The sequence below is a fragment of the Cariama cristata genome, unplaced genomic scaffold (assembly GCF_000690535.1).
Source record: "Cariama cristata isolate BGI_N322 unplaced genomic scaffold, ASM69053v1 scaffold29029, whole genome shotgun sequence".
Taxonomy (NCBI): domain Eukaryota; kingdom Metazoa; phylum Chordata; class Aves; order Cariamiformes; family Cariamidae; genus Cariama; species Cariama cristata.
The window spans coordinates 36,035-51,326 of record NW_009636824.1 but is presented as its reverse complement, the minus strand read 5'-3'; the positions used below and the strand labels follow the sequence as shown (position 1 = coordinate 51,326).

Sequence of the window (15,292 nt, the reverse complement as noted above, 5' to 3'; positions counted from 1 at the left end):
GAGAAAACTCTGACCCGCTCAGTGTAAAGTTAATTTACCACCCAGCTTTGCTTCTGTTGGTGCTATTGGTTTCTTTTTTTTTTTTTTTCTTTTCTGCTGCAAAGGAAAAAACTTTAAGCGCTCGCTGGCAAAGAGGGAGCTCGTATTCCTCCTGCCGAAGGGCAATTTAACTTGCAGACAAAGTGAGAGCCACAGAGCCGATCTGCTCCGTGGAGATCTGGGCTTGTTAAATGAGGTCCATGTGTGGTGAGTCACACTCAAGTGCCACCTGCCTCTGCTGAGGCCCTGTACTGGTCTGGGGATGCCCAGAGTTAATATTTGCACCTGCTTTTTGCTTTCTTCCCCCAGGTTTTCATCCGGAGTCGGAAGAGTCGAGTTCCCTTTTGCAGACAGCGGTTTCGGTGCTGCAGAGCTCCTACTTGGACTCTACATCTCAGGACGGTTTTCAGTACAGCCAAGCAATTCTGGTGGAAAATGATGTTTTTCTAAGTGAGGTAAGGGAACGGGTGGCTAGATGTCTGTAAATGCTGGTGTACGGGCAGGTCTGTCTTTCCTTTGCAGCACGTGGCTGATCTGCCTGCCTCATAGAGCCCCATTTGCAGTTCCTGACTGAAGGAAGCCTTTTCTTTGCTTTCTTGCACTTCTTCCTTCCCAATCGGATCAGGAACAAAAGGTCCATTCAGCCAATGTTGCCAAACATTTAACAGCAGTTCCTGGAGCAGGCCTTTGGGACAGGCTGAAAGCCTGGTTTGATTCGTAGCAGGAGAGCTTTAATGTTACTGCACTTCTGCTGATTCAGAGCAAGGCAGACTTCCATGGGGTATTTCTTTTGGCTGCCCTCACACCAGTGCAGGCACCAGTTTTAAACCCTTTCTCCAGCTGACTGGGGCGTCTGTGGAAGCACTTTTAAAATGCCTTCATCCCTTCACTCCCGCTATCATTGGCGTGGAAGGCAGGCTGTCTTCTCTGGGGACTGGAGATGACCAGTCTGCTTGTTGTCATGAATAGAGCTTAGACAGTTTGGCTGCCTAAATCTGGGATATTCACTGTGGAGCTGGATAAAAAACTGGGAAAGCAGGTATCAAGTCATTTGTTGATTTGCCTGTGAGTTCTAAAGCCAAAATAAGCAAAAGCAGTGATGAGATGATTGTTTTCTTATCTTCTAACCCTGTTTAAGAAAATCCCATCCTTCTATAACTTCTTTTATTAAAGCCCCGGAGCATCGTGGACTCAGACCCAGCTCAGTTTGCTCCCATGATGTTCTCCCTGTCTGCACTGAGAACATACTCTGCTTGAATTATCAGACAAAAGAAATTGGAGTAACATGTTATGTGGCTGTAGCCAAACTCTCTGAGCTGTAGTTGCATGATGACACCTGCCTTCTAGTCAAATAGTCTAGGCTTCCCTGGTCAGTGGAGAGAGAAAAAGGAAGGTGCCTCTAAGCATCTCTCCCATAGGCATCTTCCCTGTGGCTGAGATGATTTGTCTCCTGATGGCTGAGGCTGGCCACTAAATGTGATGCTCCACCAGCCCACATGCTGCTCAGTGAAACAAGCTCCCCAGTAGCTGACGATGTATGGGAAGAGGGGCAGGGTGGAATAAAGCTGGACTTCCCTGGGATGAGCACAGTGTGACGCTGCGGGGCTGAATGTGCCTACTGTCCCTTGCAGGATGTTGTGTGTGTTTTGCTGGGGACAAAGGCAGAGACAGACGGGTGCATGGATTGGGGGTCTTGTGGTGGGAGACTGGGTGTACAAGTGCCTGGGGGAGGGAGTGATGTGTGTGTACGTGAGCTGGTCCAGGATCACCTGGCTGCTGCCAGCTGCCCCATACTGACCACGACTGGAGGTGCTTGGGACACGTTGTCCTCACACCATGAAGACATGTCACTTGACTCTGGCATGAACGGACTAGAACAAAATGTTGTTGTGTCTTCTGCAGCTCAAAGCTTTTGCCCAAGCAAAGGAAGCCGCTGGGTACAGCCAGGAGGAGCTGGAGGAGACCTTTGCATTTCTCCTGTTTGATAATGAAGAAGAGGTAACCTGAAATGTTTATTCAGCTTAAGAAGTTTGATACCAAGTGCCTGCACATGTGCTCTGTACCGCCAAAGCCCAGCAGATCTGTTGACTGAAGTGTCCTGGCTCTCTGTACCCTGGTTATCAGTGCAATTACTACTGTATAAATAGTCCAGAGCAAGTTCTGAAAGCAGTTCTTGGGACGTTTTAGCGATGACTCTAATTTTGCATCTCTCCAGTCAATTACTGTTTGAGATTTGGCTGCCTCCTTTGCCCTCTGCAGGGAGACAGAAGGAATCCGCCTTTGTCCGAGTGGATCTATGGTCAAGTACAGGCGGGTGAAACCTTTCATGTATGCTCAAAAGAAAAAAGTGCCTTTGTGACAGAAGACAGGAGTTTGTCAGGTGGTTTGGGGCGAGTTCCCTTGTTTTTGCCAGCTAGGTGGAGAGAGAGCCTGACACAGCTGTTGGGAAAGTTATTCTTGCCCATTTTTCACAAGGATGCTTTTGATTCTGTAAAAAGAGTTTGTCTACACAAGGATGCTCAGGGAATCTAGTGGGAATTCACTTTTAACATGATTTAATGATGCCATGCTAAGTCACGGTAGAGATGGGTTTGCTCAGGATGAGAGTGGCCCGAGTGCAGTTTAGTTCTGTTCAGTTTGGATTGAGCTACAGCAAAATAAACCACTTTCAGTCTCAGGTTGGGTGTGGGAATTGTCCCGCTTCATTTTGGCTGTTTGAAATTTAGCACAGTCTGTGCCAAGTGCCTGAGCTCCTTATACAGAGCCTAGGAAAGAGGGAACTTTCCAGAGGATAATTGGACCTCATTTAATGCAGGCATCTAAAATCCTTGGGCTGAATTGCTCTCTGGAGGTGCCGCTCTCCGTTGTTCGTTTAGAGGAGAAGCCTAGTTGGCTAGTCTAAGCCAGACACTTGCCTTTTAGGAGGCAGAAGTTAGGTGTGATGAGTGCCCCATGTTGCTTATAAAGGGTCAGACTACAGTTTGACTGGTTTGCTTTTGTTTCTCACCCATAATGAGTTCAAACTGGTCCTGTTGTCACTCTTGGGTCAATATATATTTGGACTTTGCACACTTTGATGAATCTGCTTTGGACGTGGATTAAATCGAAGCCAGTGAGATGCTCCCAAGGTAGTAATTGTGCCTATGGGGGAGAGAGCACAGAGTAGCAAATGTCCTTTGCCTTCATGCCAGCCCAGTTGCATTTATTTTTCCACCAACTGCCCATGCACATAAAGAAAGTGCAAAGTCCAGGCTTGGGCTTGCAGTGGCTTCTAAAGATGCTGGAGTTTTTCCAGATTTTTCTAACTGTTTGCTTCCACGTAGGTGTTTGTAACAACACTTGATAAATACAAGTATTTAGTATCTGAAACAACAAATTTTCTTTTTGTTCGTTCTTCCTGTGGATGTTGTGTTTAGTTTTCTTTATACCAGAGGTATTTGGGGACTGTAAGGATCTGTAATTGACTTGCAGCACATGTTTGCCGGTTGCAAGTATTTTGCTGACTGTTGTGCTACAGATTTCAGTAGCTGTGTCCCTTATGTTTGAAAATAGATGGTAAAAGAGGCTGTCTCTTCTTTTGAAGGCAAAAGAGGTGTGTCAGACAGGCCTCCGAGTAAACAGCAGTTCTATTTCCACCCTTGGTGACCCAGCAAAAGGTAAGACTTCCATTCAGAGGACCAAGAGACCTGTTCACTGTTCTGGGGATATTGACTCCTTTAAAAACAAAAGGAGAAGCCCAGACAGACTCCTGGTACTGCGTTGTTATTTACTGCAAAGATCCATGGAAACTCCCGTATTTTTTACATGGGAAACTGCATTTGTTTGGATCAAACAAGCAACAGTGTTTTCCTTCTGCCCCTTCAAACAGGTGAGGTTGGGATCTTCCCCAGGGAATGCTACTGTCTGTTCACCTCTCCATTTCAGGCTTTTTCTCCCTTGTCACCAAAGTGGCTTTTTGGCAGCTCTCCCCACTGGTTTGCTGAGCTTTTGCCGACAGTCCTGTTAATAACCACAGCAGATCGTGACATGTCAAAGCCCTTTTCAGTATGTGCTTGTTCCTTGACCAAAGGTCTGGGGCGTCAAGATGTGCGGTGCAGGACGCGTTACTCAAAGAAATCTTGCCAGAAGCAGAACGTCTCCCAGTGCTCATCCCACAAGTCTTTGCAAGTCAAGACACCTAATTGTTGAACAGTCAATGGCAGTGAATACAAAACCAAGCAAGAACTGGTGGTTTATCTGGGTGTATGTCTTAGTCCTGATGGACTGAGATTAATATTATGGTGTGTCTCTTTGTAGCCCTTCCCTTGTCCGTTCCCTTTTTCTCCCCCATGTACTCCTCTACCTGTCTTGTCTACAAATACAAAGCAGGAGTGAAGAGCCAACCCTTCCCCCCATCCCCAATAAATCCACGTATGCTGTGCCCTGAGCATAGAGAAGAGGTGGGAATAAGCCATGTCAGAATAGGCCCTGTCACAGCATAGAAGGTTCACGTTGGCATCTGGGACAGTGAAGGGCCATAAAGAGCCAAGGAAGGGGCCTGGGAGGGTCTGTGCCATGCCACAGGCCTGCTCTCATGCCCTTGCAGTGTGTGTTTTCCCACGTATAAACATCCACGTTGCCTTTGCATGACGCCAAATTGAGCAAAGTACCTGCCCCACTTGCAGTCTGACCTGGAAGCCCTTCACCAGATCTTCCTGTAAGAGACAAGCTCTCACTTGGTGTGTTGTCATGTAGTGTGGGCAAAACTGATTTTAGCTGGGCTACTTCTCCCAGGGTAGACCCAAGTTAACTCCTTTCCTAGAGCTGACCCTGAAACATATGATGCTGTTCCATACCGGCAGTCAAAAAAAGGAAAAGAGTCAGAGAGACTTTCACCCTTTTTATGGCAGCAAGTGCTACTCTGGTTTGCAACACTGGCTTTGCAGAGACTCCTTTTTCTGTAAGGATGGTCCTCTTTACAGGTGTTTTTTTTGGCAATCAACTTTACTCGACAAATGATTCGCGTTAAGTTGCATTGCTTTGTTTTCACAGGAGTTTATATTTCCAAGTATGCAGACTGTCTTCATCCAAGACCCTGGTATCATGGAAAATCAGGCTATATTGTCATTTGTAAGCTAATTAAGGTAAAATGCAAGTCTTTCTTTTTATGTGAAATGGTTTTCAGAAGCCACTATACAGCGCAAGCAGTTTTTAAGGAGACATTGGTGCCCATAACGGTGGTGGGGTGTAAAATCAGCTCTGTTGAGAGCTTGTCGGGATTTTTGACTATGGGATGTGTCAAGCTAGAAAGCAAGAGATCCAGCTGGGCTTGACTGGTGGCCTGCAGGGCAGCAGAGGAGGCAGAGGACCTTCCAGATTCCCCCGCTAAGATCAGAAATTCCCCATAGGGTCACTTTTTTCCCTGGACTCTCATGCATTTTGGGGGCTCGAGGGGGGAACCCTGAGGTGGCTCACATCACAGCCCCGTTCTATTCTTCCATGGGGCTGACGTTGTGGCCCTTTTGTCCCCTCCCCACTGGGAAAGCACGCTGCTCCTGTTTGCTGTCTTGAGCAGTTCAGCTTTGTCTGCCATGTCAAACTCAGCTGAGTCAGCCCTCGTGTTTGGGAGGACACAGACACACACAACCCCCTCACAACGGTGGGGGGTGTGGGCCTGCCAGCAACACTGTCCTTGGGGGAAAAGAAGGAGGTCTTTTAAAATAAGTTTCTGCGAACATTATGTGTATTGGTGGTGCGTATTATTATGTGAACATGATGTGTATTTTTTTTTTTTTGGTAAATTTTCTGGCACAGGGGAAGGTCAAGGTGGTATCTGAGAATTACACAACCAGCTATACCCACCCATCTCCTGGCTATGACTGCCACGTCGCCATGAGCAGAAACAACATACCATCAAAGACCAGCCACTGCCAGGCCTTCGAGCAGAGCCAGGTATCGGTTTGCAACAGGACTGTGCAGACAGCTCACTTGCGGGCTGCAGGGGAAGACAGCGTTGGCCCAGGTGCCTTGCTCACCTTGTTTTTTCATCTGTTTCCCTCCTCACTCCAGTATTACGTCTATGAAGTGTCCGATGGCAGTGCTGCCGAGCGGCCCAGGCAGATCTGCCCGTACATAGTCATCGCCTGCCAGTACAGGGAGCTGAAGGAAATGCCCATCTTAGCTATAGAGAGCCTGTAAGCAGCTTGCTGTCGTCCCAAAATACCCAGTCGCTTTTGTTGGCTGTTTTTCCTTTTCCCATTGCTAAATGTTCCTTTTTTTTTCTCCCTTTTCTCTAGACCTGAGCTTAATCACAAAGGTAGGAGCATCCGGTGGTTGTTTTTGTTTTATAAATGTACCTTTCTCTGTTTGCCCTCCTCTCCTCTCCTGCTTTCTCTGAGCTGTTCTCCCTTTTGCCTGTAGCATTGTACTGTCCATGGAGGGGGCAGCTCTCCATCCGGGGCCAGCTTTTGTGCAACATCGCCCTGAGGACCCCGTACAGCTCCACGATTCCAGCCCAGCTGTAAGTTGCCCCTTTCTCTTCTTTCTGTGCAATTTGTGGAGTGTGAAGCATTAGACCTTTGGGTGTCTGTGTACCAGCAAAAGCCAGTTTTGTCTTTCCTGCCCCGTCCCTTCATTGATCAGCATCTTCTTACAGCTGTACCGCCTAACCACCTGCACTGTCGGGGCAATCATCAGTGTCAGGAAGGTGGCAGCCAGCGGTGCAGTGTCACAGCAACAGCTGGATGAGGACAGGAGATCAGGCCCTGAACTGCAGCTGGCAACAGCTGTATTTTGTCATCTCTTTTTGTTAACTGCTTTGGGATGTGTATTCCAAATCAATTATCCCTGCCTGGGGTTTTTCTCCTTGTCAGAAGTGAGCTTCCTGATGGTGCATGTATGATCAGCCAGTTGTGTTCACAGATAAGCACCATGGCAATAAAGTATTGAGGTAACTAGCATTCAAAAAAAGATAACTAAAATCTTCAGTAGTCAGAAGCCATCCAGCAGGCAGCAGTTTGAAACAGCCAGTAACACAGCCGCCAATATCAGGTGGTGTAAAGTGTTTACAAACAGGAGGTGTTTACAAACAGAATCCTCAAATCAGCAGGGCGCTAAGCAAGCTGCACCTTCTCCAGCCTTCTCCAGAGCTGCTTTCTCTGGTTTCACAGTGACAGGGCAACGAGGACTTTTTCCTGTGTTTAATCCTGAGAGCCTTTTGTGCTTGCGATCTCACTGTCGGCTGCTTTATCCCCACAGGCCTCCCAACCTGGACATTAACCATGTCATGGGTTTGTCCGACTTGAAGAAAAAGCTACCAGAAGCTGCATTTGGAAAAAGAAATTACATTGAGAATGAAGGTGAGTGCAAAACCCACTGGTGTGATGAGTAACATATGCTTGTGCTGTGCCATAGGAACTGCCGCAGGAGTCAGAGCTCAGGTCCACGTAGCGCTGGGTCCTATCTTGAAGGATGGCTGCTTGAAGATAAACGAGGAAAACTGCCAAAGCAGCATTAGGGCTGTTTTCCTCTCCACACTTCATATGGTCTCCAGGTGTGATATAATCCTCTTCCCAAAGCAGCCCTTTAATCAACCCATTCAGGGGACAGGACAGGGTTTTGAGACCGGGGCTCCCATCCTGCACGGTGCCAAACATGGTGCAGCTGAGAGCAAATGCAGGGAGACGCTTTCCCCTTCTTATATGATCTCCTTACAAGGTGAAGGCCACTCCACCTCTTGGGGGCTGACTCAGTGTCTTCTGCATCTGGGTGGACAAGGGTGGCTGCCAGGCAAAGCCAAAAGATGTGGTTGCCTGCAGTAGCTTTGGGTCACGGGTAACCTACTTGTCACTTCAAGGGAGTGACAGTGAATGGCAGCATGAGAGGGGAGAGGACTCCAGAAACCTTGGGGAGAGGCAGGGAATGCTCAGCAATCAGCAAATAAAAACACAGATTTGGGGAAGGGAGAGAAGGGCTCTGTTTTCCCCTTAGTGGTGCTAAGAGAACCCACTTGCCTATCATCAGCCACTCTCTGTGCTGGTCAGTGCAGGCTGGGGAGGAGAGGACCTGTGTCTAATTACGCTTTGAGGTTCATACTGCTGATTGATTTTTGGGTTGGAGTTTTGACGAGCCTGGCAGCTCTCAACCCCAAGGTGTTGAGCTCCCAGTGGCTGTGAGTGGCTGTGCATCGCAGCAGACAGGCAGTTACTAGCATGGATACCGCAGGTTGCACATGGAGATCTCTGGATATGATTTGCAGAAGCTCCGGGTGTGTTTCCATGTGATCTTACACCAAAATAAGTGTGGACTGCTGCAGTGTTGCCTCCCATCTGTGTATCAGCTGTGCTGAGCCAGGCTGGGGCACTGATTAGCCAGGCTGCTTTGGGGGATAGCGTTCAACTTACAGAGCAGATGGACACAGGATAGTGCCAGGGCAGGGGAGGAGGCAGGAGAAATAGGGGGAGGCCACAGCAACACTTGATGAAGGTGCCGTGGAGCCACAGTCTTAAGATCGTCTGGTGAAAGAGAAGAAATACTTGAACAGGAGAATTTTGCTGTGAAATTCAGAGGGGTAACATGGGTCCAAGATCTTGCCTTTATTAAACTCCTTTGGGGATTAGTGTATGGAATAAGGATGCCCCATAGCAGGGGAGAATATGGCATGTTAGAGTGACGTATTTCCCTGTGAAAGGCTCCCTGTCTCTGTTGAAGCACACAGCACTGGTTAAATTGCTTTTGTTAGTTGCAGAGATAAGGGACGAAACATCTCCTGTGAACCATGGGTTGAAGAGAAAATTCGCTGTCATATGAATGTATATACCAGCTTAGGAAATCTTGACAAATTTCTTTTAAAATCCAGTGCTTCCACCAAATGCACACCCATCTTTCTGGTACAGGAGCACTTGTTTGTTCAGAGTTCATGCAAGATGCGCTATTTCAACATCAAATTCTCTCTCTTTTGTCTGCAGTCTGCTTTCAGGGTGTTTACTTCAGTCTATATGAAGTAGAAATATCAAATAAGGATCAACATAAAATGGATCATTTAGTAGAAAATCTAAAGGAAAAGGACTTGGTAAGTATTTTAAAACTTTGTCTTTTCTCCCAGAAAGTAGCCTTTTAAATGATCTCTTGAAACTTTTGGTAACTTTGTTCACAGATTCTGAACTAATGCAAAATGTAATTAATTTCCCTGCTTTAAGTATTGTTTTCTTGCTTTGTTATTCTCAAACATAGTTTAGTCTTTCTGTCTATAAACTGTTAACTGAAGATTACCCACTATGAGCTGGGAACTGATTTCTAGTGCGAGCATGCCGTGCTGAGCAGAAGGCATGCAGGCAAACCAGGCAAACCTCTTTGGCTATGTTTATGCCAGATGAGATTATTTAATTATCTTTATTAATGATTTTCCCCCTTGCATTGCAAACAGCATGGTGGACAAGGACTGCAAGGGGATCTTATATATTAAGAAAGCAGATGTGAAGTCCCCCAATGCCAAAATGATAACTACTAAGCAAAAGACAAGGTGTCACGTGCCTGCCTTTCTCCTTCGTGGTTGAAAAATAACCCCCACTCAGCTAGATACTCACAGTAACACTGCCGAAACCTCATGGACTTCTTCCAGGAGCTCTGAAGATGTTGAGATTTATTCATTTAATGGGGAATTTCCCTTTTGATATATTATCTGATAAGGCTTTTTTCAAGCACACTGGGATCTTTTTGTTCCGAATGTGATTGTCACATCTCCTTGTGACTCCAAGCGATAAACCTCACCCCTGTGGAGCACAGCACCTGCATCTCTGCTGGGATTTGTGGTTGGGTTGGTTTTGGCTTTGCTGCTGCGGGTTGCTCTGTCACATCTGATGCTTCCTGTAGATTCAGGGTTTAAATTCACGGCCACAAACTCATGGCTGGCTGGGCACATCCTCCCTTCACTGCAAGTTGGCAGCGGCCCATGAACTGCCTGGAAGTGCTGTCGCTGTGTGGCACTGCTGAAGAGCTGCCCACCAACGTGCAGCTTCCCACATGTAATGTACCAGAGCAAGTGTTTGTTGTGGATCTCTGTAAGAAAAGCACTCGGACTCCCTAAAGTATTGATTAAACTATCTTTTATAGGTAACAACATGAGAAGGAAGAAAGGGGATAGCAAAGACAATCTTCATGTCCCGTCACGTGCAGGTAACTCTGAACTGTGCAGCGTCCGTTGGATCGCTGGTTGGGGCACAGATCTGTCCATGCTGCAGCACATCTTCACGTTCACGGCATCTGAAGGGACATAAACTTATTTATGCTATCCCTTTTTTTTTCTTCTCCTGTTCTCACCAATAAAAGATATTTTAATCAATACTTTACAGTAGAGTACAAGTGCCATTCTTACTGGGATCCATGACAACCACTTGTTCTGGTGCATTACACCCTGTTTGCAGCCACTGAGGGTTATAACGTGCATCCTGCCAAGCCCAGCGGAGCTGGGCTCGCTAGAGGGGTCGGCAAAGATGCGATGGTTGAGTCGTGGCCACGAGCAGGTTGGTATTGAAAGCCGTCAGGAGCATCTTTTCCTTAGAGCTTCCCCACCCTCATATATCTATCAAACTGGATTAATATATCTCCCTTATTTCAGCGAGGAAACAGTCACAGCCCCTTTTGGGTGTGCTTCTTCCCTCTCCTTAGCGCGCTGTTGAATGGTTCATAGGTGAATCCGCTTTGGCAGCAGCTCCCAAAAGTGCGAATGAAAAGTGCCCTCCGTCTCCTTTCCCTTTCAGTGGTGCACGGACCAGGCACACTGCCTTGTGCAGGGCCCAAATGAAAATGAGAGGGTGGCTGGGGCTAGGTGGGGTTGCCTGAAGCCAGCTCTACTCCTCTGGGTGCCGATTGATGTGTCTCAGCCCTGTGTCAGGTGGCTGCTGCCTTATGGCTTGACTTTCCTCCTCACCTGCCTGAAAATCATCCTGTCGGTGAGAAACCACAGCTATTTCATTGAGCTGGATTTATGTAGTAGAGATGCTGGCTCTTATCCCTTCTGCTCTGCTTACTTGAGACAACCAAAGTAAGGAGCTGCTGCTCTGAATAGGCAATATTACACTGAAATTGGTCAGCATTTCCAAAGTTGTTCTGTTGTCCTGGAGAAATGAAGCCGTGGGCATTAGTCCAATCCTCTGTTATGTCTGAAAATATTGAATGGGATGAGTGAAGTTTCACAGAGCATTAGAAGCCCTAGGGTTATTCAGTTCCTGTAAGTTTCTGGAAAAGATGTGTGTGCATGGAAGAAAGAGATCCAAACGGGTGTCCCCACGGGAGGGGAAGGCAGTTCAAGCCAAGTTCTGTGATGAGGCATCAAGCAACACACAGACACCATAAAAGCCTCGATAAGTGCATGTATCTTTTTAGACATGCTGTCACCCAGCTCTGAGACAGAGTTGCAGGCGTCTCTTAAGACTCAGCAGATCTTTTTTCGCATATTCATTGATACTGATGCTGCTAAGAAGCAAGCTGCATGGCCTGAACTTCAGTCAGGCTCGTTGCTGGAACAGTTGGTTGTGTTTTGTCAGATGTTGGTGTCCAGGTTTGCTTTCCCTGCTGGGAAAACCTTCCCCTTGGGTTGCAGAAAGCAATTGCTGGCTGAGATGCCCCAGAGCTTTTGGACTGAAGGGACTAAAATTGTTAACCTTCTTCATTAATTACGGCTAGTTTGGCTAAGCATATTTATTTTTTTAAGGAACGTGGGAGGAATTTGAGAGCTGAATAACAACATAAATGGAACGCTTCTGGTTACAGATCCCAGTTGACCCAAGTAGCATGAAACGAACAGTGTCCTCCTCAACAAGGAATGAGCTGGTGGTGTTGGCACATTTTCACCCACAATCGGGGCTTGTTGACAGTCACGCTGAGTGATATAAAATGTGCTAAGGAGGAAAGGGAGTGGTTGCTCTAACTTTGTGTGTGTTTATTATAGGCAATCATCAAATATTTACAAGATCAAGGAGTCCTTATCCTCCTCACGTCCTCGGCCTTGGCACGAGATGATGGTAAGACATGACTACATAGAAACCAGTATCTGTGCTTAAACATCCTGCTCTGATTTAGAGACAGAGGGTGGGGACCTTCAGTCTAAATAAAACCTGTTGCTTGCTTTCATAGGATTTGACCCCAAGGAGCCCGTCAGCCTCCTGGCCCTGTTTCTGTTCACCTCATCTCGGTCGGTGTGCCTGAGAGGTAGGGAGGTTCCCTTTAACTGGCTTCAAACACTGTTTTGGGTGTGTGATCCTCACCAGAGGGTCCTTGCAGAAGTGTTCCTCTTGAGGAGCTGATTTCTCTGCTCAGAACCACCTACAGCTTTAGCGCAAGGGGTGTTAAAAAGAGGAGAGAGAAGTCCCAACTCTCTAGCTGTGCTGCATTTTCAGCTGACCTAAACCAGGTTCTCTGCGTTGCCCACCTTACCCGTTCACTGCACATCCTTGCCCCTTTGCAGGCAGTTGATGAGAGTGGCAAATAATTACTTTTCTCCCTCTCAGTCAGTTTTCAGCAGTCTCCCTGAACTGTTTCGTGTGCGCGCATGGGAGTCTCACTCCTGTAGAGCTTGGCTTACATCCTTAAAGGTGTGTTGGAGCCGTGCTCAGGGGAGCAAAACGACACATGGCACTTAGTGGACCCTGCACGGAGCTGATGTGATTTGCTAAACCATCGGGAAAAAAGCCTGCCCTAAAAAAGAAGTGAATTGTTTTCTGCTGAGGTAACAAGTGAAGTGGACTCCGTGAAAGGTCGCTGCTGGCCTGGGGAGGGAGAAGAGAGGTGCGGAAGGGGCATTGCTCCCTGAAGAGCAGCGAGGGTTTGGAGGCTGAGCCGTATTGTGTGACTTCTCTGCTGTGGGATCCTAGCGGAGCCGTGAGGACCGGTCAGGGTGTGTGATGGGGGAGGGAGGGAGGCAGGGAGATGGTGTTGGGCAGAGCCGCCACGCTTTGCTGCCATCAACGTGAGTCACAGCTCTGGGACCTGGGAGGTGAATCCAGGCTGTTTGCGGCCCCAAAACCTGCTTCTTTTCATGCAGAACAAACACAGAGGCACTAAATAAGGGAGAACAAAGATTGCACAGTTTGAACCTGCAGATCTTGACATAAGAATAAGCTTCAATCTCTGTTGCATTTGCCTCAAATTTTCTCTGTATCCGTTGGCTTTTTGCTGCACTGTCTGTGGAAGTATTCACACTACAGTTTCCTCTTGCGGACATAAAGAAAGTTACTGCTCTGCCTCCCCTGGACAGCTTCATCCGCACGCTTCTCGCTGCATCCACTCCACCAGGAATACTTTTAGCCTTGCAGATCCCCGAGCAACATATAAACAGGGCCCTTTTACTCTGCGTAACTTATGGCTTGCTTTTTGTTGAGTCATCCCAGGGACGAGCCAAGATACTGTTTAGGCCAGCACACACTGGTATTTCAGTCCGCCTCTGTGTGAGTGATGGCTGGCATTGCCGACAGAGCTGCAGGGGACATACACGTCTCCCCGGAAGATAAAAGCAGCAGAATAGCCGACAGGACCCACTAGCACATCTGAGCATGGATTGCTTGGTCTTTTTTGGTGTTTAACATCCAGCTATAAACTTTCTCCTCCAGGATCTGCATACGAAGTGGGCTTGTAAGTCAGGTGAAGACACGATGGTGACTTGGCAGTGCAGGGTGCAGATGTCTTTGATGCCTGAATTCAGTGAACCTAACTTTAAGGATATGCTGCTGGTGGCTGTGTTAGCGTGGCAACTTTTCTAGTTTCTTTTCTAGGTGTAGGAAAGAGACAGGCTCCTTCTGAGGCAGACTGAAGATCCAAAGTGCCAGGTCAAACCTGGGAACAAGTTATTGCTGTGACACCTGAAGCAAGGGCCTGAAGTTGGGTGAGGTGAAGGGGAAGAATGCCTGGAGAGCAGACTGGAGGTGGGAACTGACCACACAGATATTGAGGTCTTGCTGACCACCTCTGCCACAGGCAGAAAATATCTTCCAGAGCAGAGGGATCTATTCCTGAAAGGCTGACTGTGAGCCACGTATGCTGGGGGAGAGGAGAACAGGGCAAGGAGGTATTTATCTGGAAGAGGGTTATTGTGGAAGAAGGTGGTGGAGCCAGGAGAGGGCACCAGGCGTAAGGAGCATCCCAGAGCGAAGATGGTACAAGCAGCCAGTTGGTAGGAAGGTTTGGGACCGTAGCAGACGTTGCCTGTGGCTGGTGTTGATGCTAAAGAGGAGGTGAAGCTTGGGCAGCCAGAGAGCAGCTGGTAGCAAAGCGAAGAGGCAGAGGGAGAGGGTGACTTTGAATAAATGCTCTGTGTTGTTATGTGTCGTGATCTGAACGTTGATGGCTTCCAGATGTTTTCCCTGTGGTGCCAGCAGGACTCCTGCACGTGCTGTCCCATTCTGCCTACGCGAGCAGCGTTACCCCAACCAGCCCTGACTGTCCCTTGGGTCTGAGACTTCTTCTCACTGGGATTATAAACCCTTTTTCCTTTAGGACTTCTCCTTTCTGTGAAGATAAGCAGAGCTGTGCAGGGGTTTGGGGTTGAAAAGGTACGGTCACCAAAGACGGCAGGGGAGATGCAAAGAGGAAAGAAGGGTGAAGGACAGACACGTTTGAAGTCACTCAGCTCAGACTCGAAGCATGAATAATGTTTCCCGTTTCGAAACAAGCAGCCTCTGAATCTGTTCCCTTCCTGTCCAGACAGCCGTGGGGAGGAATGTAGGGCAGGCGTAACAAGCCTGCTGTGGAGACGTGCCGTGGCGTTCCCGAGCCAGCAGCGGAGGCAGGCAGCTGGGAGCTGGCTCGCAGAGATGCCTGGGCTTGCCGGTAATAAGGACCAGCATTGCCAGTGCAAGGCAGGGCCAATAGGCGAAGAAAATCACACATCTGGGAGGGAAGAGAAACGCCTTTGCCTTGCTGGGAAGAGATGTGACGAGGAAGGGCACTGGCATTGTCAGCTTGGCCCTGCAGCCAAAAGAAACCTCAGAATCGGATCATAACACGCAGATGGGCCAAGCTTGTGGGTGCAAAGCGCCGACATCAGACTGCTGGGTTGCAGTGGATGAAGCCGGATAACTCTGGCTTGTGCAGAAAGGGAGCTCCACCGATAAGCTCTGCATATCACACCAGCTCTCCGGGCATTTCTGGACACCGAGAGGACACTGCTGTGCCAAGCAGAGCCTGCTTCCACGGTGACATCTGTGAGGGCAGGCGCCTACGAGGCTTGGGGCTCGTTTGTGTTGATCCCTATTGGGAGGTAAACTTTTATGATACTGTGCAC

At 48.1% G+C, this 15,292-nt stretch overlaps 1 protein-coding gene across 1 annotated transcript in view; it reads left to right on the top strand.

Annotated features, from left to right (window-relative positions):
* The first annotated feature begins 351 nt into the window (after positions 1 to 351).
* FAM208B (family with sequence similarity 208, member B) overlaps positions 352 to 15,292 on the top strand; it is a 32,206-nt gene continuing 17,265 nt past the window's right edge. Inside the window, exons 1-12 of the mRNA XM_009708074.1 lie at positions 352 to 494; positions 1,942 to 2,037; positions 3,623 to 3,695; positions 5,071 to 5,162; positions 5,833 to 5,970; positions 6,088 to 6,212; positions 6,315 to 6,334; positions 6,439 to 6,538; positions 7,276 to 7,376; positions 8,985 to 9,088; positions 11,966 to 12,038; positions 12,151 to 12,225. Coding sequence (XP_009706376.1) covers positions 5,911 to 5,970; positions 6,088 to 6,212; positions 6,315 to 6,334; positions 6,439 to 6,538; positions 7,276 to 7,376; positions 8,985 to 9,088; positions 11,966 to 12,038; positions 12,151 to 12,225 — 658 coding nt within the window. The 5' untranslated portion in view covers positions 352 to 494; positions 1,942 to 2,037; positions 3,623 to 3,695; positions 5,071 to 5,162; positions 5,833 to 5,910. The remainder of the gene's footprint in view (positions 495 to 1,941; positions 2,038 to 3,622; positions 3,696 to 5,070; positions 5,163 to 5,832; positions 5,971 to 6,087; positions 6,213 to 6,314; positions 6,335 to 6,438; positions 6,539 to 7,275; positions 7,377 to 8,984; positions 9,089 to 11,965; positions 12,039 to 12,150; positions 12,226 to 15,292) is intronic.